This window comes from Pelophylax lessonae (assembly GCF_965119305.1).
Source record: "Pelophylax lessonae genome assembly, chromosome: 8".
Classification (NCBI taxonomy): Eukaryota; Metazoa; Chordata; class Amphibia; order Anura; family Ranidae; genus Pelophylax; species Pelophylax lessonae.
This window is the reverse complement of record NC_138775.1, coordinates 261,860,931-261,887,680: the sequence shown is the minus strand read 5'-3', so window position 1 is coordinate 261,887,680 and position 26,750 is coordinate 261,860,931. Positions and strand designations below refer to the sequence as shown.

Genomic DNA, 26,750 nt, shown 5'->3' with positions numbered 1-26,750 from the left:
ATTAAAACGGATCGGACGAAAAACGGATGTAAACTGACAAACGGACCCTTTTTTCATCCGATTTTGCATTTGTAGTGGATGTAAAAAAAAGCGGACGAATACTTCATTTCATCAGTCCAGTCACGTCAAAATGGACGAACTGTGAAAGAGGCCTATGGCTGAATTCTTATTTAAAACAAATACATTGCCAAGACATGCTCTTCTCATCTCACCTCTACAGTGAAGTACATGGAGGACAAACATTTCAACTTATGTGACCATTTGTTCCAATAATATGCAATGTCTTTGGGCTCCATCACACTTGTGTTAAACTATAAAGCAGCCTAAAAGCACATTAAGGCATCTATAGCATTAATACGCATTTAGGATGAGTTTTTACAGGTGGTCATGTTGTGTCAAGCAACACTCCTCAAAAGGCCTTTTATTTTTTACAAGGCTAAAATGGGAAATTAGAGACCAGCCTTTCTCAACCTTTTCAACACAGAGGGACCCTTAAAATAAATTTCTGGTCTGCTAAAAAAACAAATTAAAAACCTACAACTCGTGACACAATAGTGTGACTGTTCAGTGGGAAGAATGCTCCTTACTCTAATCATTGGGAAGAATTACACCCTTACAGCTAAAAGGAACAATGGTGTCATTGGAAACTTATCTGAGGCAGAAATTGACTATTGCTCAAGGAACCTTAGGGTTTCTCAACCCAAACCCTGCTTTAGACACTTTATAGCGTGGTTTAGTTTAGTTTCAACAGAAGTAAATGGAGGCAGCTGCAAAGCACCAATGCCTGCCAAACTCTGCACTATTTTTGCCTTGCAGCAACACAAACGAACACTAATGCTGCAGTGTGAACACCTCCATCCATTACCCAATTCTGTGTGGCATAGGTAGGTGTTCGGTAAATGTTTAAAAAGAGATCCAAATCACCTATTTTAAAGCGCATTTGTGAAAGCCCTCAAAGGATTAAGTTTTAAAGCCACATTAGTTAACTGCACACAAGTAGAAAACAAAAACTGCTAAAATATGCATGCCACATACCCATTTTTTTGTAGTACTCTTCCCAAGCTTTTGTGTAATCCACTTGGCCACCTTGAGGGGCAGGTGGAGCATCCACTTGATAAAAGGAGAGAAAATAAAGAAAGAAAGTTAGCATTGCAAAAACAGACAAAAAAAGGAAAGTTACATAAAAAGGAAGAGACACATATCCGCTAAAGGACACTCACACATGTGCATGCAAAGCATGTAAGGTGCGCAAAACAATTAACATGCCACCTAGGAAAGGCAATCCTCATAATGCCTTAACCAAAAAAATGTCTAATGGTAACATTTTCAAAGCTGCAACATCCACACCACACAACAAGTTTGGTGGATGTAGAATTCCAGCACTGTTGCCCACATTGCATCCAGTTGCTCTCCGCCACAGAATGGATTTCCTTTTAAGTATTATAACTGAGATGCTACCTTGTCCATTAGTTTGGGTTGGAGCTGGTCCAGCAGATGGAGCTGCAGGTGGCTGAGGTGCTTGCTGCTGGTAATAGTGAGCATAATAAGCTGCCCATGCTGCAGAATTGGGGTCTGTTCCTGCTTTACCTAAGAAATTAAACATCACACTCTTATAGTGTATTGTATGTAAACAAACCTGCATAAAATTACCACCTATATCCCAAACCCAACCCTCCCACCACAAATTCTTTAAAGTAGTTATCTCTACATAATTAAAATACTTATTAATTCTCCCATGGTACCAAGTATCTGGAACTCTTGGTCCCGTTCTGATTCGTGCTGCTGTTCACGAGCTAGGTGGTCAACAGTAGCACCATTCACAACAAAAAACAGTGTGGCTGCGTTATCCATTTGCCGATGCACTGAACGTTTACCATCAGTGGTCAGATTGGCTACACAGCCCAGCCAGTGATGACTGAACTTTTACTATTTGAATGGTCAGTCAGCAGTGGCGAGACTAAGTGACTGATCCGCCAGCTGCTAGCCAACATTCACTACACTGGCAGATAGATATCACAGCCCCACCACTGCTGACTACTCATTCACATTAGTAAAAGATTAAGTCAGCAATGAGAAAGCCATGGGGCCATCGAGGAGCCAGGGATGCAAGCTACAAGGACCACGAGAGGTGCCATCTGGGGGTGAGCCATGCGGGTTTCTGAGATGTGTGCTGCAGGGACTGGGGAGGAGATACCAGCTGAGGCAAGGCATGGAGACTTGCTCATTTCCCTGTACTTTACTATTTTAAGCTTGGGGGAATGTAACAAGCCACTATTAACCATTTTAAATCCTTTGTCAGATCACACAGCCCAAACAGCACTGACCGAACATTTTATTATTTTGAGTGAGGTCTGTACTCACAATAGTAAAGGATCAGTCAAAGCTGGCAGGGCTAGCAAGAGGTAAACCAGGGCAGTGTGGGCAAAGCAAAAACCAGAGAAGGGGTGGTGGCTTTAGTGCCACTCATACCCTCATCATAGGAATACCAATAAATTTGGCTTCAGCCTAGGGTGGAGCTACAAATCGAAAAAAACATGCGGATTTAACTCTAAACCACAGCACAGATCAGAACGTGACCAATCGCTATGAGCACTTGGTCAGTCCACTGAACATTTAACAGGCATTTCTAAGCTGTGATGATACTTTTAACACTCAAGATTTGCCTGTCTGGATTAAAATATATACGCCAGAAAAGGATAGACTGATGTAACCCATCCCAAAATGTAATTTACAGGGTTCTTACCGATAACCACTAACCTTTGTGCGTTCAGTTTTTCCCCATATTGCAGGAAACTGCTGTACAGAAAATACCACGGAAACCTTTTCCTTGCATGCCCCATTACCACTTTTTCCTATGCTTGCCAAAGGCCTTTGTAAATATTTTTCCCCTAGCACTGAATTAAGGCTGAAATGTCATGCCTATTAATGTACAGCACAGAGAAGCATGTTCAATGACTGTGCAGTGAAAATCCAAATGAAGCATTATGATCACTGCTGCAATCAACCAAAATCGTCATGAGCATTCCGCTACTCAATGAAGCACATGCAATAAAATTTTTTTATCCTAGCAAACTTGACAAAATGTAAAATGTAGGACTCCTTAGGATTTAAATGTAAAACCATACACCCAAAATTTATGTAAAAAAGGATACTACCCATAAAAATGAACACATTACAAAATCAAAGTGAAAAAAAATGCAAACACAGATAGGACAACTTACTTGGGTCTGGCTGAGCTGGCTGCTGCCAATGTGGGTATGTGTTGCCCCAGCCCTGGGGGGCATATGGCGCGGGGGGACCACTTTAAAGATAATGAAAAGCATTGGTAAATACATCTGATCATTAATACAGACAACCCATCAATTCAAAAAAAATGGTACTGTTACTTACTGTGGTTGTGGACCTGGGGGCCCTGGGTTATATGGCTGTTGGTTGTATGGTCCCATGGGAGCACCGGGGCCTTGGGGTCCAGGAGGTCCATGAGGGCCTGGCACACCTCCAGGAGGTCCATGAGGAACTGGGGGCCCTAAAGGATTAACTGGGCCCTGAGAAAAAATTTAAAAGGAACATACTTAGCCTTGACTTTAAATAGCATATGAATGTATTTCAATAGTCTACAGAATAAAAAAAACAAAAAACACTGCAAATACAATACTGACCACAAATATTTGCAAGTAACACAATCTAATCATCTTGAGACCATCCTACTGCATAGGGGGTTAGCAGCAAGCAATGTTTACATTTACAGAGTTTCTAACCTGCCCAAAGAGTTAGATGATTACTGATAGCGGTACCCAAAACCAAAAATGCAATAGATTTCAGCTTACCAATCATTAGATGAAGTAGCAGCTTTTTTGTTTTTTTGGGGGTTTTTATTTTTTTTTTTTTTTTTTTAAGGCTCCCCTCTTTCATTTTCACCTGGTGATTTGGCCAGTAACACCTCCTGTATTACAGTGAATGATGGAGCACAGGGGGTATATTTAGACCACAGCATTGTCAGGCTGGAAGTGTTCAATTGTACTTGTGTATCTAAATCTGCTAGTACATCTAAGTAAAACTGCAGCTAATACTTAATAAGCAGTTAGAGCACGCAGCTTTTTTCCCCCCTTTGGGATAAAGATCTTGCATAAATAAAATCTGACCACGTTGAGCTCCTGTCAGAGGTGAATGGTTTAATTCCCATTATATCTGTAAGAGATTGCTTATCCTAAAAACAGACTTAAAGGCCAAAATGACAATAGAGGAAGGCCTAAGCAAAGAAAAATAGGAATCCTGACTTACCGAAAAAAACATTTCTGATGTTCATTGGATTATACTGCTTCCTACCGGAGGAGGACACTAGGCAGAAAAAAAAAAAGTCTGGCTATGCCCATGGGCAGTCCCAGGGGGTATACTCCCTCTCTCTGCTGTAGGTACTCCGTTTTGTTACAAGCAGTGTAAGAAAACTCCAGAGGGGTGGGTGCTTTGTCAATTAATATCAGAGAAATGGATTTTACGTGAAGTCAAAAATCCAATTTTTTGTTAATTGACGGACACAGCTCCTGATATTCTTATTCATTGAGACATCCCAAAGCAGTGTTAAAATGAGGGTTGGGGACAGCAAAAAAAAAAAAAAAATTTCCAAGGCTAAACAGTAGCCACCAAGACAATTGGAGCTCAACTAAAACAACTGGAGCCCACCTATAAAAAAAATAATACACCCTCAAACAGGATCAGGTCCTAAACAGCAGTCTGCAAAACCTTGCGGCCAAAAGAAGCATCCGCAGATGCCAACACATCCAATTTTATAAAGCTTTGTGAAAGTGTGCACCGACGACCAGGTGGCCTCCTTGCAAACCTGCGTCACCTGCACCTGATGAGGGAAGGCCCAGGAGGCAGGAAGCGCCCTAGTAGAGTGCGCCTTAACAGGGAAAGGAGGAACCTGACTCTTGATTGAATAGGCCTGGATCACTGTCTGATCCATCTGGAAATGGTCGCAGAGGAAGCGGACAGTGAGTCTGACTCAGTAGCTGTCAGGTACACCCTAATCATCCGGACCACATCCAAGGCATGCAAGGCAATTTCATGCGGATGTTTAGGCCTGGGACACAGGGAAGGACAGGATAACGCCACCAGTTTCAACACCCTGCAGCACAGAGGCGATAGCCACCAAAAAGGCCACCGTCTGGGACAGCGCAAGCAGGGGAATCCCCTAAATATTCTTAAAGGGAGGCTTCTGGAGGGCCGAAAGCACAAAATTGAGGTCCCAAGGCGCCAACGGAGACCGCAATATTGGAACCAAATGTTGGGACACCCTGAAGGAAGGTACCAGGGAGTGTGTGGCCAAAAGGTCATGGGAAGAAGACTGCCAAAGCCGATACCTGGCCCTTGATGGTACTCAAGGCCAATTTCTGTTCAACCCCCCATTGAAGGAAGGTCAAGATCCCAGCCACCGGAAAGGCGCGAGGATGAACTCCAAGACACTCACACCACGCAATGTACGTCTTCCACGTACGATGGTAGATCTTCCTAGAAATAGATTTCCTAGCTTTTGAGAGTGTAGGAATCACCAACTCACCGACTCAGATACACATCTATCCTTAAGCACCAAGCATTCAACAGCCAAGCCATCAAAGCCAGCGACAAAAGTAGGAAAGATCGGTCCTTGGGACAGCAGATCCTCCCAGAGAGGAAGCTTGCAAGGAAAGTCAGCGACCAGCCGCACCAGATCAGCATAACAAGCAGGGTGAGGCCAGTCTGGAATCCATTCTGCCTCGATCCTGCAAAGAAGTCTTGGCAGAAGCTTGAGGAGGGAAGGCGTAAATCAAACAATACTGACCCCACGGGGCTACCAGCGAGTTTGTGGCTTCCGCCATAGAGTCCCGTGACCAAGCCACAAACCTCTGCACCTTTCTGTTGAGCCGAGACGCCAATAAATCCACCTCGGTGATGCCTCATCGGAGACAACTTATGAAACCTCTCCGGATGAAGGGACCACTCCCCTTGGTTTAAAGCCTGCCGACTAAGCTGTAATCCGCCTGCCAGTTTTCCACCCGGGAATGTGTACGGCGGAGAGGGCTGGAAAGAACCGTTCTGCCCACCTTAGAATGCCGGGTACCTCCAGAGCCGCCAGGACACTTCTTGTGCCCCCTTGGTGATTGACATAAGCCACGGCAGTGGCATTGTCTGATTGAATGCGCACTGGACATAGACGATCCGTCCAATGGTCCAGGCACAGTCTGATCACTTGGAGTTCTAAAACATTGATCGGTAGTCTGGACTCTTCCAGAGTCTAGATCCCCTGAGCAGAATTTCTGCCAAGGGTCCCTCTGCCGGACAGGCTGGCATGTGTGGTGACCACTGTCCAATACAAGGGGATTAAGGATTTGCCCAACTGAAGCACCGGAGAACGAATCCACCATATCAGGGACTTTTTTGTTCCCCGGCTCAGCCAGATCCGATTGTCAAGAGACTCCGGAGTCTTGCCCCATTGTGCCAGACTATGCCTTTGCAGGGACCTCGTATGGAACTGTGCAAATGGAACAGCCTCGAAGGTTGCCACCATCAGGCCCAGCGCCCGCATGAAAGTCTGAATGGATGACCATCTACTGGACAGCAGGATACGAATTGCAGCCTGTAGTTTCTGGAGTCTGTCCAGAGGAAGGAGTACAGAGTAAGACCCAGATAGTTCAGAATTGTGGATGAAACCAGAGCAGACTTTTGATAATTCAGAATCCAGCCAAACTACCACTGAGTTTGTATTGTCATTTCCAGGTTTTTCACCAGAGCAGTAGGAGACACTGCTTACAGAAGGAAGTCGTCCAAGTAGCCCAGTACCATGATCCCCCGTTGGCGTAAAAATGCTAGCACCGGGGCTAACACTTGTGAAGACCCGAGGAGCAGAGACAAGACCAAAGGGTAACGCCACAAACTGACAATACTCCTGTCCCACAGCAAAGTGGAGGAAGCGCTGGTGACCGGCACATATTGGAATGTGAGGTTAGGCAACCCTTGATGTCGATAAGAGGCAAGAAAATCACCCTGATTCAGGGATGCAACCATGCGAATGGACTCCATCCTGAACTTCTGCACCCGCACAAAGCAGCCCAGCACCTTGAGGCCCAGGATTGGATGCACCTTGCCTTCCTTCCTGGGAACTGGTTTGAGTAAAATCCCTGAAAACATTTCAAAGTCGAAACCGGGACAATCACCCCTTGAAGTAACAGGTCTTGTACCACCCCAAACAGACCCTGTAAATGGTCTGGGGACAGGCGCAAGTTGGAAGGAAAGAACCTCGATCTTGTAGCCGGACGGAATGATTTCAAGGACCCATTTATCTTGTACCAGCGAAGTCCACGGGTCTGGAAACCAGCGAAGACGCGCGCCCTTTTTGGGCTTAAAGGATAAGTTCACCTTTCTTTAAAAAAAATAAATAAATATTGCACACACTCTTCCCCCCCCAACAAAAACAAAACAAAAGCATATTTACCGTTTTAGGAGCCTGGAAAGCATGGCACCAGCAATCAGATTGCTGGTGACATGCAGGACTCCTACGCACTCAGTGTGAGCTGTCTGCCCTGTACACTAATAGGAAACCTAACTACTACAGCGCTGTGGCAGTTCATTGAAAAACTGCAAACCTGAATGACATGGCTGTGTGGGCGGAGCCACAGTTTTCAAAAAGTGACAGCTAGTACAGGTAAATTCTCCCTGTACTGCTGTCGCATGGAGAGAGGGAGAGAGAAGGTAGCAGGAAGCGGCTATAACAGTGGGAACCTGTTACACCCTAGGAACGGATGGCACGTATTCCCAGAGGTGAACTTCTCCTTGAATACTGCTTGAAACTTTTATTTCTGTATAAGGAAGGGACAGGCAAAAATCTCTTTAGGATGTATGCTGCTCACTATAAAAATTACCAATGCCAGGAAAAAAAACTGCAATGAATGCTGACAGTACAACAATCTAAAAACAAGGGTGGATCTCACCACCTGCTGCTTTAACCAGCAAATGAGGCCATCTGCAACAATGCAGCAATTCTTCACATTATACATACCCCTATTTTTTCTTCAATTAGTTGCCTTGCATAGTCTATCTGTTGTGGAGAGCCACGGACAGTAAATAACTTCATGTTTGGATCTGAATTTGGTGGAGGGTTTCTCTGAAGCTCTATTTTGGCTCCCGATTGTTGGCTTATGTTCTTGATAGTTTCACCACCTGAGGAATGCAGAACAAAGAGTGAAATTGCAAAGACTTCCTTCAAAGAGCCACTAGAATTACATGTACAACCTTTCCAATAAAGGCTAGAATTGACAAATACTACAAGAACGTCAGAGAACTTCTGAGAGAAGTAACACTATAGCTGTAATTACTAAACCCATATGCTAAAAACAGCCGTCAACCAGCTAGCACTATGGTAGTCATAGCACTTCCACCCAGCAGCACTAAAGTCATCAGTTCAAGTCCCAATCACGGCACTACCTGCCTGGAGTTTGCATGTTCTGGATGTGTGGGTTTCCTCCAGGTACTCCAGTTTCCTTCCACACTGTAGACATGCTGGCAGGTTAATTGGACCTAAAATTGCCCTAGTATGTTTATGTATGCGAGTTAGGGACCTTAGAGTGTAAGCTCGAGGGCAGGGACTGATATGAATGTACAATATATATGTAACACGCTGAGTAAATTGACAGCACTATAAAGCTAAAAGTTAAGATACCTTTTCCAATGATGAGCCCAGTTTTTACTGTGGGAACTGCAAAGTTAAATTCCTGCAGACCACCTGGGGGGCCCATATTCCAGTTTCCTTGTCCTCTACCCCTTCCTCTGCCACCTGGACCAGGACCACCATTATTTCCGGCCTACATGTGATAAAAGAATTATCAAAATTAAAAGTTAAATTAACACAGTGCAAAAAATTATAACTCCAAGGCCCCTTTCACACTTGTGCGACCTAAAAGCCACGCAACTTTCCCATGCGACTTGAAGCAATGCCTGTGTAATCTTGAAGTCTATGGACCTCAAGTCGCACCAAAGTCGGGCCAAAGTAGTGGCAAGTAGCGAGGACTACCTTTGAAGTCGCACCGATATGAACAGTACTCATTGAAAATCATGGGGCACAAACTTGTCATGCAACCTTGCAGTCGCACAAGCGTAAAAGGGCCTCACAGGTTAGGCTTTCTTGAACCTACCAACATTTTTGTTGTGTGAAGTGATAGCTCGTGTTTCATGCAAGTTTCACTGAACCACAGCAAAATAAAAATCAAAAAAATATATACCATAACTATAATAAACTTTAACGTTAGTGGAAGACTTACAAAAAAAATCCCATGCAAAGTATGCCAACATGCTGTCACACAAAGGCTGCACGCAACTGTAAATGAAGCATGTGACAAAAAGAGCAAGCTTTCAAAAGGATGCCCAGTACACAAAAAAGGTGAGGCCCTAAGAAGCAAAGTATTAACAAAAAAATTGCTCCTCACATAAAATATGCATAGACACTATGTAGTTTCTACTCTAAGATTAGAGAAATTCTACATCAAATCTGTTAAAGTTAAGGGTCACCAGTATAGAAAATGCACCCATATTATGCAGAATACTGCCTATCCAATAGGGTTTAACTGCTTCACAACAGGGCACTTTAACCCCCTTCCTGTCCGGGCAAAATTTCACACATTGATTGACAATTGCACGGTCATGCAACACTGTATCCATGTGAAATGTTTATCATTTTTCTTTTCCACACTTGCCTTCCGGTTCTCTTCACTGCGAGCTTTGACGCGCGGGGGGGGGGGGGAGTTACCGGCGGCAAATGCAAAAGTGTAAATACACCAATGACATGATACAAAGCTGTGATCCCAACATATCACACTGCATCATGCCATTTCAGCACAGGATTGCACCTGGATACTTTTCCAGTGCCCTGCCTGTGCTTTTCTACTGCTTTGTGCCTGGAACATTTTGAACAACCATGGCATCCAAAAAGCTTTTTTTTTTTTTTTTTTTGGCGGAAGAGCGCTTTTAGGACGAACTGGAAAACAGCGACAGCGAAACAGAGTTATTTGAAGAACTGAGCGATAGCGAATCTTGGGAAAATTTGTCATCAGGTACGGAAAGTGCAACAGCGACGATTCTGATGTCTTTCTGGCACATAGGTGTGGAATTTGGGAAGTATATCAAATGATTCTTCAGAATTTCCAACAGAGCTATGTGCCAGAAAGACATCAGAATTATTCGCTGTCAGCACTTTCCGTACCAGATGACGAATTCTCCCACGAAACGCTATCGCTCAGTTCTTTAAGTAACTCAGTTTCGCTGTCGCTGTTTTCCAGTTCGTCTAAAAGCGTTTTTTTTTTTTTTACACAAAAAGAACGCTTTTTGGACGTGATGGTCGTTCTCTATTTTCCAGGCACAAAACTGGAAAAGTCACCAGGTGCAATGGCATGAGACCGTGTAATCCGTTAGGATCACAACTTTATATAATTTGGTGTATTTACATTTTTGAAATTGCCACCGGTTCCACCCCCCTGCATCGGCCAAGAGGACAGCGGGGAGGACATCAGGGGATCGCAGGGGAAGGTGAGCTTTAAAATGTACAGAACGGATTTCCGTGCATCTAAAATCTGAAATAATCATACCGCCAGGGAGGTAAAAAAAAAAACCCAAAAAATAATAGTTTGTCAGAAAATTGTCAATTGGATTTTTGTCTTATCGTAAAATCATTTTCTCTGATGTTCATTGATGGACAGCTCCAGAATCTTCTTGACCATTGGGTTATGCTGCCCCTTAAAGAAGTAGGACACTAGGCAGGAAAAAAAAAAAAAAAAAAAAAAAAAAAAAAAAAAAACTTTACCATGCCTATGGAGCAATCCCAGGGGGTAGACTTCATTTCCGGCACTCAGTTTTGTTGCAAGCAGCGTCGGAAGAAATGTAACCCAACTCAATAGTGGGGTGGGTGCGGTGTCAGTCAATGATCAGCGAAAAGGATTTTAAAAATCCAAATTTCTCTTTCGTTCATTGACTGACAGTTCCTAAATCTTGACCATTGGGACGTCACAAAGCAGTGTCAAACATGATGGGTGGGAAAAAACACAGCAGAAGAAAATTCTCAAATGGCTAAACCTAGCCAACCAGGTAACAGGAGATCAACCAGGAACAACTGGAGCTCACCTGAAAAATACAAAGAGGACTAGTCCTTTCAAACAGCAGCTTGCAAAAACGTGAGATCAAAAGCAGCGTCCGCAGATGCCATTAGATCCACTTGTAAAATTTTGTGAAAGTGTGCACAGACAACCAAGTGGCCACCTTGCAAACCTGCACAACGGATGCCTGAAGACGAAAGGCCCAAAAGCACCCTTGTAGAATGTGCCTCAATAGGGAAAGAAGGATTCGGACCCTAATGGAATAAGCCTACCACACAGTCTGCCTGAACCACATGGAAATGGTCGCAGCAGACGCAGCCAGCCCTTTACAAGGTCCATCCGTAAAAACAAGCCCGATTTCCTGAACGACTCCGTCACCGCCAGATACATCCTGATTGCCTTACATTCCTTGGATGTGGTTCAGGCAATCTCCTTTTCCCCTTTCACATGGGCGATCCGACTAAAAAACTGAGTTTTTCAGGCGGACCGGATCGGATGCTCCATGCACACCTATAAGGCAGCAGTGTCAGCTGAGACATCTTCCCTGACACCCGCTGCTATCCGATCCAATCCTGTGTGAAATCTGGGCGCATGGAAACCATATTTTCTGTGTGGAGAATCGGATGAGAACGAGAATGTAGGGGGCAGCATAACCCAATGGTCAAGAAGATACTGGAGCTGGGTCCGTCAATGAATGAAAGAGAAAAGTAATTTTTCTCCTTCACTCATGTGCGGCACTGATGGGGCTGCACTAGTTATCTGTACAGGTCTTCCCTGTGAGGAGATGCAGCTGATCGGCTCTTCTCACCTTATACTGCAAGTGTGAGGCGAGGAGAGCCCATAAACGAAATCTCCTTGTTTACACGTGATTAGCTGTGATTGCACACAGCTGATCACATAGGTAAAGAGCCGCATCATTGGCTCCTAACTGACATTAGGGTTGCGTTGTGCCCCATGGGGTTGTGCAGTGAGCCTGGGACATCAACACCATAAGGGATACGCCTGCTGTCATTTGTCTACACGGCGTGCAGGAGGTAAAGACAAAACCAAGGAGCTGGACCACCTTCTCACAGAGAATAGAAAAATGTAAGAATCCTGCTTTGTGTATAGGTTAAGGCCGACACATAAGTATACACAACTTATAGCCATTATGATAAACAAGAGTAGCTCGTTATGGAAATGTAACTAAATATAAAAAACACAAAAAATTGTATACATACATATTGGGTGGAAGAGGCAGTTCCTATGCACGGTCAATGGTCTAGGTAGGGTAAGATCACCAATGCAGTGATCAGGTGGTTATGCAATGGTGTCCAGACAAATGTACTGCCATCAAGAATACACACTCACCAGATCAAGCGGCTGCCATTACAGCAGCAAACGGGCCTCAAAACACATATGAAAGTACCTCCTGGAAATCGCACAGTGGATGGTGTCACCAATTATTCAAAATCGGGATCTCACTGAGAAAAAAAAGCTCGCCCAGAGGTATTTTCATAGTGTAGCATGGTTTGTTCCATGGATAAAAATACACAAAAAGTGCAAATCCATAAAACTCACGTTTTGCTGCTGGCGACCTGGAATCGTCATGGGGGGGGGGGGGGGGGCATTGGGAACGTCAATGCCAAAGTGTCAGGCTCCAATGAGTTTCATCCGAAAGGACATTGTCAAGGGGTCCCTTTGGCAGGAGGTCTGCTGCAATAAATAACTATTGGTGTCTCCAATTTGAAGGTGCTACCAATCTTGCCAAATCGATGCGACCGATAAGTAGCATCACTGCCATTTTGCCAAGGAGGCGGAAGTCGCCCATCGGTTTGAGTAGACACAGGAAGTCGGCAGGCGGCAATATTTGGAGAAAACAGAAAGTGTACAATTCTCCATTAAAAGAGCAAAGAATACAATTAAGCAATATCGCGGAGCTATACATTAATGGGGCCAAAAATGTAAACTAACCAAGATGGGGGTTTCCTAGACTGATGGAGTACATCATTAATGAAGCACCTTCATTAAAAAATATTTATATATTTTTAATGGAGGTGCTTCATTAACAATGTACTATCAATCTACAGAATCCTACTCTTGGCCCCATTAATGTATGGCTCAGCGATATTGCTTAATTGCATCTTTTGCCCTTGCTTTTATTGGAGAATTGTACACTTCCTGTTTTCTCCAAATATGGCCGTCAGCCGACTTCCTGTGTCTACTCAAACATGGCCGGGCAGACAACTTTCGGTTACTCTGCAAAATGGCCATGATACTACTTCTGGTAGTGGCGATTCAGCAAAATTGGAAGCACCTGCAAGTTGAGGACACCAATAGTTATTTATTGCAGCAGACGTGATGCCAAAAGGACCCCTTGACAACGTCCTTTCAGAGAAAACACGTTATGTGACACTTTGACGTCCCGCTGCTGAGCAATTCTGGGTCGCCAGCAGCAACATGTGAGTTTTATGTTTTGCACTTATTGTGTATTTTTATCTATGGATTAAACCATGCTTCACTATGTAAATACCTCTGGGCAAGCTTTTTTTCTCAGTGAGATCCCAATTTGAATTGGTGACACCATCCACCGTGTGATTTCCAGGAGGTACTTCCATATGTGTTTTGAGGCCTGTTTGCTGCTGTAATGGCAGCCGCTTGATCTGGTGAGTGTGCATTCTATTGGTTGCGGTACATTTGTCTGGACGCCATTGTATCACTGACCACCTGCTCACTGGATTGGTGATGTTATCCTAGACCACTGACCGTGCATACGAACTGACTCTTCCATCCAATATGGACTGTCATAATCTATATACACAATTTTTTTGTGTCCAAGTGTGTGCTTATATTTAGTTAAATTTCCATAAGGTGCTACACTCTTTTTTATCACAGAGCAGGGATATGGAAACTGTGGCCCTCCAGCTGTTGCAGAACAAGTCCCCTGAGGCATAGCAAGACTGAGCCACAAGCATGACACCCAGAGGCATGATGGGACTAGTAGTTTTGCAACAGCTGGAGAGCCAGTTTGCATATCCCTGACAGAATAGCATGCACATGGTCAACATTGGAGGAGCTGTATGACAGAAAAGCCTATAGAAAAAAGGAAAGCCGTTAGCCAGGATGTGCAGATCTGACAGACAAGTATGAGCATGCTAATCCATGGAGATGAGGTCTGAGGTGCTATTAGATGTGCTGAGTCTATAAGGGTGCACTGTCCATTACACGCTCCATACTGAAAGCTGTGTTCTAAAACTCCATACCACTAAATCACAATATTGTACAAAGTATTTGTGTTAGTTAATATGACAACAGGGACTTCTAAATGCCATTCAATGAACTGTCACCCTTTTGCTAATCCGAAAATAAACAAACCTGGACACTGCGTAGTAAGTCTGTTATGATCTCTGCAGCATGTTGACATCTGTCTGGAGGACCTGTGATCTGTGCTATTCTTTCGGGAGTTGAGCCATCATCTGCAAGAGAAAAAACTGTCAGGAAACTCACAATTTTTAAAGCAAGTAACAACTTAAAGAAAAACACAAACCTGGTTTAAACTGGATTCTGACGCCTGCATCACTCTGAATTTTCTTGATCATTTCACCATTCCTGCCTATTACAATTCCAACAGCAAACCGAGGTATGGGTACCTTGAAAACAAACAGGGAGTAAATATGGCCCCAACAAAAAGGCATCCAGATTTAATCACTGCAGTAAACTGCATGACTTATAGCAGAAAATCTTGTATAGACTAGTATATCTGACAGCCAGAAATTACCATGAGCTTGCCAAAAGTCTGCTCACTGAGCCCATGAACCCAGGTCACACACAAATCTTGAATTTTCTCAGAGTACTCTAGTGCTGATAAAGATGTGATTTGCATAACACATGCCCTGATTTTTTATAAGCAGAAGGTATGTTTTGATTGATTCCACGATCAGAGATCACAAATACTAGCTTATACAAGAGATCTTTGCTTCAAGATTACTTTGTCAGTGGAAGCACGTAGAAGTACAAAACTACACGCCTGTAAAATTCCTTATTTGGATAACTTACATCAATTCCTTCATTCCCGCCTATTCTTGAGCCATAATCATTTCTTTGCTCTCTAAAACCTCCTTGATCACGTATTAATTCTAACACCATATCCTTCGCTTGCTGTAAAAAAAAAAAAAAAAAAAAAACGGTTAAACAGTTCACCTTACAGGTTTTGCCTAACAATCCTCGGAAATGTTTGGTTTAGTACCTGCACTTTGTAAGGATCTCCTGTAATTCTTAATGGCTTGTCTGCTCCTGTGTTTTGGGGTCCATCCTGAATCATGACCATCTTGACTCCTGCACGTTCCTGAGAGAAAACAGTAAAAGATAAATTCCTGTACAAAAAAGAAATACAAGCCTACTTTGTCAGAGGCAGCAGTAAAAAGGTATACATTCATACCTGAAGTTGTTTAATAGTTTCCCCTCCTTTTCCAATGACTAGTCCAGCTTTACCAGCCGGAATCATGATTTCCTGAACTGCATTCCCAGGGCCATCTCCATGGTATCCAGGAGTGGGCCTTCCCTTTTCAACAATTTGATCAAGCATTCTCTTTGCAGACCTGCAAAAAAAAAAAAAATAAATAAAAGAAAACCATGTGTTGGGAAAACTGAGCATTACAACTTCTTCAGCTTTACAAAGTGGAGGAAGTGATTACTTACTGGACAGAATCAGGGGTTCCAGTTAACATGCAGGATCGGTCAGGCATTCCACCACTATCTGAAATGGCAACAGAATCATTTATACACAAGTCCTAAATGAAAACCCTTTTCATCAAAAAAAGGACAATATGAACAAGCATGGGTCACAAATCAAAACTAGATTCAGGTTGCAAACCCCTTAGGCTTCTTACCAAGTGTGGTGAAGTTAAGGGATAAGTTCACCTTTGGAGTATGTTCCATGTTTCACCCATATTTAGGGCGGAACATGTAACATGTTCCAACTGCTGTCACCTCTCATCTCCCCCCCCCCCCGTGACAGCAGGCGATGAATCTTGCTCGCACCTTCTGCCCACACGGCCGTGTCATTCATTCACACATTCACAGAGTTCTGTGAACAAATGAACTACAAGTATTGTTGGCCCTTGCGAGTGATAGCTTGTAATTCTCAATGAGCTCTGAGGGTACTCATAGTCCACTGATTTCTTCGGCCATTCAGTAATGGTCTTGCCCATATTGGATGTATGAGTAGACATGAGTGTGCCGAGCATGTGCAGGATCCAGGCATTGCACTCACAATCTGCTGATCATGAATGCAATGCCTTACAGGCTGTAGAGTAAAAAATGAATGGACATTTTTTTTACCAGGAAAAAAATATGTGCATTTATTTTATTTTTTTTTAAAAGGTGAACTTAGCTTTACAGCAAACAAGCCAAAAGCTTCAGATGCATGCAGGTACGTTGCTTCATAAATGAATCACTATCAAATGTAGATGTTAAAATGTCGCAAGCTGCCATTCTAAATTCTGCATGGCGCTTCAGAGACGTCTCTTTTTACAAGTTAGCCTCATAATTTCCAGTATTTTTAAACACCACTGAAACAGCAGGTTACAAGAGTTGGTCATGGGTTAGAAACCAGGAAACTTTCAAAAATGTTACCGCTTAGGAATGTGAAAGTCATAAAAATGTTTGCTTTGCTAGGTCTCCATGACCAACTCAGTGTGGAAGACCACAGAAAAAAAAAATAATCCTGTTCTGAACTGCTAGTCAGACTTTTTGGTTACTAACCACAAGAACTGAAAATCTAAAAAAAAATAAAAATAAAAATCTATTTCGTCACTAATATAGGTATATAGTGACACTCTTCTGTGCTTCTAAACTAGTAAGAGAACTTACCTGGAGCAATCTGAATCTTGCAGCCAGAATCCTGCTGAATGCGTGATATCTGTTCACCACCTCTACCAATGACTAAAAAAACCAAACAAAAAAGCAAAAAAAAAAAACCACCATTTTGAACAAAACCACGCAAAACGAGGTAAAAGATGTTTAAAAGTTAACATTAGTCAATACTTACTGAATCCAACCATTCCATCTGGAACTTTGTACTCCTCAGTAAGAACAGACCTGAAGAAAGATTTAGATTTTAGTTATCCTGAAACCCACTACACAAGTTTGATTTTATCTCCACTATACAATCACTTTTCCTAATGCAGTTTCTTTCATGTGCTCTCCTCCACCACCATCTAAAGCACTTTTCCATCCATTACTGCACCAAAAAAATAAAGAGGTAGGGTGAATTGCACCAAACAGGGCTATGTTGCTAGTTTAGTGCTTCCCATTATGAAAATTACAGAATTATTGCAATTCAGATACATATGTATATGCCTCCAAGAAAGACATGATCATTCTCTGTAGTAAAGCCATTTTTAGAGAACCAGAACATACTCTTGGTAATGTTCAGGGGTGACTACAAACATGATTTGGGGGGCCCAAAAAAAAAAAGTTGTTTAAGGCAAGCGCCAACAATGTTGAAATACTGTATATTCAATTATCAGTAATCTCATGTAAATAAAAATCAATCAATAGCCAAAACAGGACATGTGTGGTTACATTACCAACTTGCAAGGTGAACTAAACTACTTAAAAACTACCCTGAAAGTAAAGCCAGCCAAAGATGGTTCAAATCTCAGCCAGTTCACCAGGAAACGGCTGAGATTCGAACCATGTATGGGCAAGGCTGATTGTACCCAATTTGATCCATCAATCAGGACACAACATGCAGGATTTTTTCATGCAATTATTGCCTGCAGCTATAGCCATTATTCAGTGTGTGCTCTTTCGAGAAGAACAGTTTCCCAATGCCAGAACAATAGCTCCGTTAGTGGGATTCCTCAAACACTGCGTTTTCTTTCCTCATACCATCGTCAGCTTAAAGCTGTGCTTCCCTCCCAAAAATGCACCCTTTCAATTGAAAGACTATGCACTGTCAAAAAACTCACAATCTTTATTCACAATCAATATTAACTAGTTTTAATCCTTTTGTTGCTAACATAGTAAGTAGATACAATAGTATATTATATTTACTTGTTTTAAACATTTTTACATTTCTTCAGTTACTTCCTGGTTTCCAGGCCTAGGAAAATAATGTCATACATCCCAGGAGTCTTCAGGAGGGGTTATATCCGCTAATCAAACCCTTCTGCCTGCATTCCTGAGCTAGGAGCAGAGGGATTCCAGAAGTAAATGCTACATATAGCCTCTGCCCTTACTCAAGGTGGCCATGACCAGAAGTGCTAGAGGGAGGTGTTTTCATGTGTTTTCCCAGCAAAATAAAGCATGGAGACGTGAATGGATGGGGAGTTTGCTTTATATATTACAAATGAATTAAACATTTTTGGTTGGTGGTGCTCAGATGCAGTGTATTTCTACTTTAAACACAGGAGGTAAACAATTATGCCAAAGTACAAATCTACAAAGCTAGTGTTCACACAACACTTACCTCTGTTGTTGATGCATAGGAGGCCCTGCAGGTGGAAACGCTTGAAGGAAGAAAAAACAAACCAACATGTAAATTTGTATTTGTGATAGTATGTACTTAAAGGATTGAGAAACTAAACAAGCAGTTTCATACAGCACTTACAGTCATTTGTTGGAGCTACTTTCTTTGCCTCTGGCTGATCTAAAATAAATGAAGTAAAAAAAAAAAAAAATTTTTACCATCCAGCAACTAACTCCATTCTCATATCCCCATTAGGACACTACCTTTCTAATTTAAGTCTAGGCCTGCTAGCTACACCGCTGTCAAGAATGCTAAAGAAACATCAAGACAGATCCAACAACCCAGGAAATAAACCAAAAGCAAGCAGGTCTTTTCCTTAACTCCTCCCCCCGTTGGCTCTTTTTAAAATCTAACATCTGAGGCATTCCTGATCGGGTGATCAATTTGACTGGTCACGGTAATCACATGCCTGTCCTGTTGGCTACAGATCACATGCTATGTGAGCAGGAACTATCATTGACAGCATGGTCACAGTGCTCGGAACTCACGATAGAGAAGGCAAACAAAAAAAAAAATAAGTCATAGTGAATATGACAATGAAAATACCTTAAGATCGTATTTTAAAGTAGTAAAAAATATAAACATCTTTCTTTTTTTTGTCTCTTCCTCAAAGTATAACTAAATGCAAAGCTTTTTTTTTTTTTTTTTTTTTTTTAGTTTTTGATAGTGGAGAGAGATTAGAACATCTGTACATTTCTATTGCTGGCTGTGTTCCCATTAAGATCAACCTCTCGATTTGTGCTGTTTACCACCATTAAAAGTGAAAGTAAAAAGAAAATCCCCAGAAAAGTAATAGAGGGGAAATCTTTCAATGGGGACACTAGTTCTGGTGACCTGGGGGGCTCCAAGGAATTCCCCTAATTTGCAGGGATTTCCTCACACTTCCTGTTTGGCTATGGGACAGGAAGTGAAGGTATTACTCCGCAATGGGACACAGATGGCCAAAAAAAAAAAAAAGAAAAATCTGACAGGGGTTATAACCCTCCCTTTGCTCAATTAAAAAAAAAATGCCTAAGTTCTACTTTAAGTAGGTTTAGGTCATTATGTAGAATAAAGCAGCAAATTAGAAAAAAAAACTGTTACACCATTATTAATTTAGAAGAGAAATAGGCCCAAAGATTTTTTGGCCACACTACTCTTATTTGGGGTCTCCCTTTACCCAGAATCAGCAGACAGGCTAATGTATACTGTCAGCCGACGTCAGACGCTTAATATTCTGGAAGGATCCCAACCATTTTGTCAGGATGCATCCAGCTGCAGCTCTTAGCGCATGAGCCAAAACCAGCTACTCCGAATCCAGCGAGTGCTGGAGGGGCACAGCAGAGAGGTGTGACTAAACAGCAAACTAAACAACCCGAGCGATCACTGGTCAATGTGCAGAGGCTTAGAGCCGGCAGGGGACTGCTGCAGCATCAGACCGATGTAGGCACGTACATGTTTTTTATGAACCCTAAACTTATACTTTCACCTATGCTTTACATGCATTCAGATAAATATCAGTTGACATGACTTTGCATTCACTTACATAAGATTCACATTTCCTACCAAATTGATCACATTCTTGCTTCTTTGTTTGACAAACAGGCACACTAGCATGATATGGATGACCATATATAATAATGAGCACTACACTGATGTATATAAAGTGTACAATAACACAGCTATGCTGTTCTTAAATGAGGCTCAAAATGTTAGAAAACAAATCATTGCTCGCTTATCACTAGCAAGCCTAAACTTGCTAACCAGCTTAAAAATTCATAAAATTAAAAAACAAAATGAGGATTTTTAGTAGCATTCTAACATTGGTTGCGTTAAAAAAATAAAAAAAAAAAAACTTTACTCAAAAAAACAAACACACAAACCTCCATCATCTAATGGTCTCTTCTGCCCTGTAAAGTTATAGTCGTTTGAATTCATAGGTGGTGGTGCTGTATCTCCTCCTATTTTTGCAGCAATCTGAAATAAAGGAATGAAAAAAAAAAAAAAAAAAAAAAACATTACAATTTGTTTAGAAACATCCTTCACTGTTGTAGTAGCTCAATGCTGCTGCAATAGAGGTGACAGCAACCCGTACAATATCTACTGGGACCCCTTGAGTGCATAGGCCACTTTATGGAAAAGGTGAAGTTAGGTTAAGTTCACACTGTAGGGTCACTGTGTTTTGCATGAGCTGCACAGGTGTTGAAGTTGCACCAGGCAACGCTCCTCAATTGAGATATAGGGAAAAGCAGGCGGATGACAGCTCCATCTCTGCTCTGTGTGCAGAGACTGAGCTGTCAGAGCCCCGCTCTCCTCTATGAGAGATCAGATAACGGACCGCCTGTCTGTTTTCATTCGATACTCCAGACGGATGGAAAATAGGGCTTCCACCCATTTGGATTTCACAGCAGCGAACATCCCCTGCTCCATAGGGCTGCATGGAACATCTGATCAGGTCCGCCTGAAAAAACTGACATGGCGGACCAGATCGTAAAGCCTGTGTGAAAGGGGCCTAATGGCCAGCTCACACCACATGCAATCTGATTCACTTTTCTGCATGAAAAAAAAAAAAAAACGCATGGAAAGTAGATTATATGGTTTCCAATGGCATAAACTCACTGGAAAACATCAAAAATGAACAGTACAGCTTAAAAAAAAAAAAAGGCATCTGGAACACATCCTGAAAAGCAACAAAAACATGCATGCAGAAACGCTCACGAAAACCTATTCCTATTAAAATCAATGAATACTCACATTACGGCGGTGCAGTGAAAAAATTCTGCAAGGAGCATCTTTGGAGTGCTAAAAAAAAAGTGCAAAACCTCAAAACCACTCAAAGGAAATTAATGGGAAGTGCCTGAAAAGCTCTTCAAAAGCGCTTAGCATTTTAGAGCCCTTTCACACTGAGGAGCATTTCCAGCGCGTTGGCACTGGAAAAGCACCTGAAAAGTTCATGAGGCGCTTCAAAATTGCCTCAGAATGGTTGTTGAAGTTTTGAGTCAATTGTCCTTAAAAAAGCGCTCCGCTAGCACCTCAAAAGCACTCAAGTTATATGGGCAGTTTGAGCGCCTCAGTTTGAAAGGGCTCTAAACCAATTCCGGACCGCCCACCGTGTATTTACGTTGATACTTTGACATTAAAATACCAGGGTTATGGCAGCGGATAGCTTCCACAACTCGTGTTTTTCTACACAGCCAGCAGTCCTCTGTCAAATAAAAGGGATCACTTTTATGGGTGGCGGGAGAGGTGCCCACTCCTCTCGCTGCAGTGGTCTGTAGCGGGGAAAACGATCCGGTCCCTTCAGGTCCCAGGCAGGAAGTTGAATGAGAGCAAGGTGACCCTACTCAACCCTATGGTTTTGGAGGACTGGAGCAACATCATACGTTACTTCCTCCCAACAGCCTTAAAGGGTCAATTTTTTTTTCTTGCTGAAAAAAAAAAAATGACTTTTTGCTTTCAAGTGTAGGTGTGAGGTCTTTTTGACCCCAGATCTCACATTAAAGAGGAGCTGTCCCGCTTAATTCTATTACAAGGGATGTTTACATTCATTGTAATAGGAATAAAAGTGATAAAAAAACCAAAGGTTAAGAAAAAAAAAAAAAAAAACAGAAAATTTAAAGCACCCCGTCCCTCCGAGTTTGGGTGCAGAAGCGCCCAAATATGTGAATGGTGTTCAAACCACACATGTGAGATATCGCTGCAATCGTTAGAGCGAGATCAATAATTCTAGCACCAGACCTCCTCTGTAACTAAACTGATAATCTGTAAAAAAAATTGAAAGGGTCGTCTTTGGAAATTTTTTAAGTATCAATGTTTGTCACCATGCCACAAGCGTGCGCAATTTTGAAGCATGACTTGTTAAGCTATATATTTTTTTTAACTCAAAAAAGTGTAGTTTCCCAAAAAGTTGTGTTTGTAAGACCGCTGTGCAAATACGGTGTGACAAAGTATTGCAACAATCTCCATTTGATTCTCAGTGTCTTTGCTTAAAAAAAAATATATGTATAATAAAGGCGCTTTTCCACTGCATGGAACCAAATGGTTCGGCTCGCTTTTGTGCTTTTCCACTGTATGGTACGGTGTAGGAACGGTTCGGTGGCGCTTTTCCACTACATGAAACCGAATGGTACCACCTCTGTTGTGGTTCCAAGAGGGCCGTAACGGTACCATATCCCACAATACTTTGCATGCAGCCTTGACTGTTCGTCACTACTATCCACTGATTGGTCAGAGAATCGTTATCTCACCCACTTTAGTACTACTTTAGTGGAAAAGCAAACCGTACCGAACCGTTCCAACACCGTACCATGCAGTGAAAAAAAACCAGGCCAAGCAGGGCCGAGTAGAGAGGGTACTCTCAGTGGAAATGTGCCATAATATATGTTTGGGGGTTCCAAGTAATTTTCTAGGAAAAAATACAGATTTTTAACTTGTAAACAAGCATCAGAAATAAGCCTTAACGATTTAATGGAAATCGATTGTTCTTTTCACGTGCGAGAAAACAAATTGCAGTTTTTCCCCTTTGTAAACATTCATTTGGAAAGTCTGAATTGGATGTGGAAGGTACGCGCTATTCGCAAACCGAACGATCGCACCTCGCAGAATTTTTCTAAGACCGCATTCACACTGGTACGACTTGGACTGCGACTTGTCAGCCTGACAAGTAGCGGTCCTCACGCTCCCATTGTGTAGTACATGAGCCGTTCTAATAGGAGCGACACAAGACGTTCCAACTTAGAAAAAGGGTCCTGTACTACTTCAGGGCGACCTCGGAGACGACTTACATAGACTTCCATTATGTGAAGTCCGTGCAAGTCGCGCTGCACGCGACTTCACAGGTCACCCCCTAAGTGCCGGGTCACACTTGTGCGATGCGGGAAGGCTGCGAATATACGGCCTGTTCCCGCATCGCAAACGCACATCTGGCAGTTCACACTGCCATATGCGATATGCTGGGGGTGTCAATGAAATGTTAACGACACCCCCAGTTTGAACGCATATCGCAGTGCGATCTGACAGTTCGCACAGGATCAGATCGCACAAGTGTGAACCACTGTGCGATCCGATCCTGATGCGGCTGAAAAAATGCCTCATGTGCGAGTTTTGTGCGGGTGCAGTGCGAATTTAGCCATACAAAGTGTATGGCTGAATTCGCACTGCACATCCGATCGCATGTAATGAAGAAGCAGTGCGCTCCGATATTACATGCGATCGCCGCACCCGCGGAAGTGTGAACCAACACTAAGTCAGAGCGACCTAATGTAAACGGAGGCTAAGAGCTCGTACACACTGTGTGGGCCCCTTTCACACATGTGGACCATACATATCATCCGTTCAGTCACACGGCGTTCCATTTTTCCTCCCTCAATTCATCTCTATAGAAAACCGGAAGATCCATTTACATCCACTTCCTCCAACATCCGTTATTCTGTACAGATCAAAGCCCTATTTCTCTTCCGTTAAAAAAAAAAAAAAATGGAGAAAAACGTATGTAAATGTGAAAAGTCAGTTTTGTATTGGATGTTAAGGCTTCATGTTAAAAGTCCCTTGAATGCTGGAATTTTTTTTTTTAGAACGTTTAAACCGTCCATTGTGTCACATTTGCACCCGTGTTTAGCGGGCGTTTGCGTTCAAAACCGTTCCTAGAGGTAAAAAAAAAAAAAAAACAATTCCCCTTTAAAATGGATAAAAACGCAAGCGCTAAACGCGGGTCATCGCGTTCGGAAGAGTTTTTGTGTTAGAAACTCCGGGAAACACACGTTCGAACGCAAATAATTGCTTTCCAAAAAACTTCCCTGAACTCAACTGCCTCTAAACCAGTGGTCCTCAACTCCGGTCCTCAAGGCCCACTAACAGGCCAGATTTTAAGTATTACCTTGGGGAGATGCAGACTAGAGTACTGCAATCACTGAGCAGCAAATGATATCACCTGGGATGTATTTCAGTTATCTTGCAAACCTGGACTGTTAGTGGGCCCTGTAGGCCAGGGTTGAGGACCACTGCTCTAAACGACTCAGTGTACATGGACAGATAAGATAACAGGAGAGTTCAGGGGCCTCTGAAAAAAAAACGCCCAACTGCTCCTAAACGTCCGTTTACAAGTTGCAGCGTACATGGACCCTTAGGCTCCATGTACACGGGACGTTGTTAAAAGTCCCTTTGAATGCTGGAATTTTTAGGGCGTTTGAAACGTCCGTTAGGTCGCGTTTGCACCCGCATTTAGCGGGCGTTTGCGTTTAAAACCGTTCCTAGAGGTCAAAAAAAAAAATTCCCCTTTAAAATGGATAAAAACGCAAGCGCTAAATGCGGGTCATCGCGTTCGGAAGCGTTTTTGCGTTTGAAACGTCAGGAAACACACGTTCGAACGCAAATAATTGCTTTCCAAAAAAAGTCCCTGAACTCAACTGCCTGTAAACGACCTGGTGTACATGGACAGATAAGATAAAATGTAGATGGGTTCAGGGGCTTCTGAAAAAAACGCCCAACTTCTCCTAAACGGCCATTTCCAGCGTCCCGTGTACATGGAGCCTCTTGCTGGCCATACACGTTCAACTTTAGTTGTACAATTTTCTGTTAGATTTACCACATGTGAGGTCAAAGCTAAACAACACTTTCACTTGTATCTAATTAGGTCGGCCTTTGTACTACATAGTTGAAGGTAAATTTCAAGAAAATTGTATCGTGTATGGTCAGCCTTACCCCAAAAAAAACTGAGGAGAAACGGACGCGTTTCCTCTTTGATAAAACTGAAACAAACATTCCGCTGGTGTGAAAGCGGCCTATAAGAAAATCAGGCGAGTATTTCCCTCCGAGGATCGAACGTACGATTTTCTGATAGTGTGAACACAACTTTCCCGGCCAAACATTTCCGAAAGGACTCCAACATTTCTCATACGGGAACCAAACACGTTTCGTATAACGGGAACCGTTTTCTACAAGAAAACTCAGGAAACACCGCACGTGATCAGAAAAAAACAAAAAAAGGCCTAGAAGAATTTTCGCACATTTCATTTCTTGTTTCTGACTTGCTGTAAAACGAGGAAAATCGATGGTTTGCCGATTTTTATATACCTCACCTAAGTGTAGGAGATATTCAGATCAGATTGCAGCGTGTATGGCCGAGTATGAAGTAAAAGTAATAGTTTCCTGAGGTGAAGTAATCCGGAGATGGAGGGAAATGTTGGAGAGAAGTTTTCTCTCTCACACACTGATAGTACATAAGGGAGATGTGAGGAGAATTCCATAACACGCCTCCTCAAGAGGAGCCCGCCGCGGCCTAGTCCATCCCGGATCCCCTCACCGCCCTCCCCGCTTCCCTCATGTCCCCGGGCCTCCCCTCCCGTTCCCGCTTCTCACCTGTCTCGCTCTCTGCAATGCGTCCAAGAAGGCATCGTTGACCCCTCCGGCGTTTCCCGCGTTGGGTGGAGGGACGGTGGAGTAGTCGCTCATGTTTTCTTTTAGCGGGTCTCTCAGCGCCTGCACTGTTGTGTGAATGTCTAGAGCGGCCGCGCAGTGTGAAGGGAAGAGAGAAAATGGCGCCCGAACTCCCTCGCGCTGTGGTGGTAACCCCGTGTCGCCGAGTCTCGCGAGAAGTGGGAAGTTCCACGCTTCTGGCCTCTGAAGATCTCGCGAGAGCTGTGAGCGGCCGAGTCCTGAGTTGATCTCGCGATAGAGAGCGACGCGTGACGTTCCCTCTTGCCCTGTGTTCTGAAGCGAATGTGGCTGCGCGTGCTGAGTGGGTGTGGGCGCCTAGGAGACAAGATGGCGGCGCCCTGTGAGGGGAGGGGAGGTGTCCTTGGGAGGCTGGCGTTCGGTTACACAGAGGGGGGTTGAGGGAGGGAGCTGTTTATGTTTGTTTTTTTTTTTATTCAAACGCCACCTTTTTGTTTATAGTAGATAAATGCGCCAACCAGAATGTGTGCCCCTCCCTGGGTGTGCCGATACCATAGCCCTGGAAAGTCTACCCATAGGGGGTACTTCATCCCTGGAAAGTGTACCCATAGGGGGTACTTCAGCCCTGGAAGGTTTTACCCCCTTCATGACCAGGCCATTTTTGCGATACGGCACTGCATTGCTTTAACGACTTAAGCCCCAGCCCTATTTCGGACACTTTTTGTTTACAAGGTAAAACCAGTATTTTTTCC

At 43.1% G+C, this 26,750-nt stretch overlaps 1 protein-coding gene across 3 annotated transcripts in view; it reads right to left on the bottom strand.

Annotated features, from left to right (window-relative positions):
* The window catches only part of FUBP1 (far upstream element binding protein 1), a gene marked incomplete at its 5' end in the record, with an annotated part of 116,889 nt that extends 90,834 nt beyond the window's left edge, over window positions 1–26,055 (bottom strand). The window contains 18 exons of one of the 3 annotated variants that reach the window (XM_082265322.1): window positions 1,036–1,110; window positions 1,459–1,587; window positions 3,222–3,301; window positions 3,391–3,545; window positions 8,033–8,193; window positions 8,693–8,834; window positions 14,469–14,569; window positions 14,641–14,743; window positions 15,150–15,251; window positions 15,340–15,438; window positions 15,532–15,691; window positions 15,792–15,849; window positions 16,965–17,036; window positions 17,143–17,192; window positions 18,568–18,607; window positions 18,709–18,747; window positions 20,490–20,583; window positions 25,963–26,055. In XM_082265322.1, coding sequence (XP_082121448.1) covers window positions 1,036–1,110; window positions 1,459–1,587; window positions 3,222–3,301; window positions 3,391–3,545; window positions 8,033–8,193; window positions 8,693–8,834; window positions 14,469–14,569; window positions 14,641–14,743; window positions 15,150–15,251; window positions 15,340–15,438; window positions 15,532–15,691; window positions 15,792–15,849; window positions 16,965–17,036; window positions 17,143–17,192; window positions 18,568–18,607; window positions 18,709–18,747; window positions 20,490–20,583; window positions 25,963–26,055 — 1,753 coding nt within the window. The remainder of the gene's footprint in view (window positions 1–1,035; window positions 1,111–1,458; window positions 1,588–3,221; window positions 3,302–3,390; window positions 3,546–8,032; window positions 8,194–8,692; window positions 8,835–14,468; window positions 14,570–14,640; window positions 14,744–15,149; window positions 15,252–15,339; window positions 15,439–15,531; window positions 15,692–15,791; window positions 15,850–16,964; window positions 17,037–17,142; window positions 17,193–18,567; window positions 18,608–18,708; window positions 18,748–20,489; window positions 20,584–25,962) is intronic. The other 2 variants (XM_082265323.1, XM_082265324.1) reach the window with 2 other exon arrangements.
* Window positions 26,056–26,750: the final 695 nt, after the last annotated feature.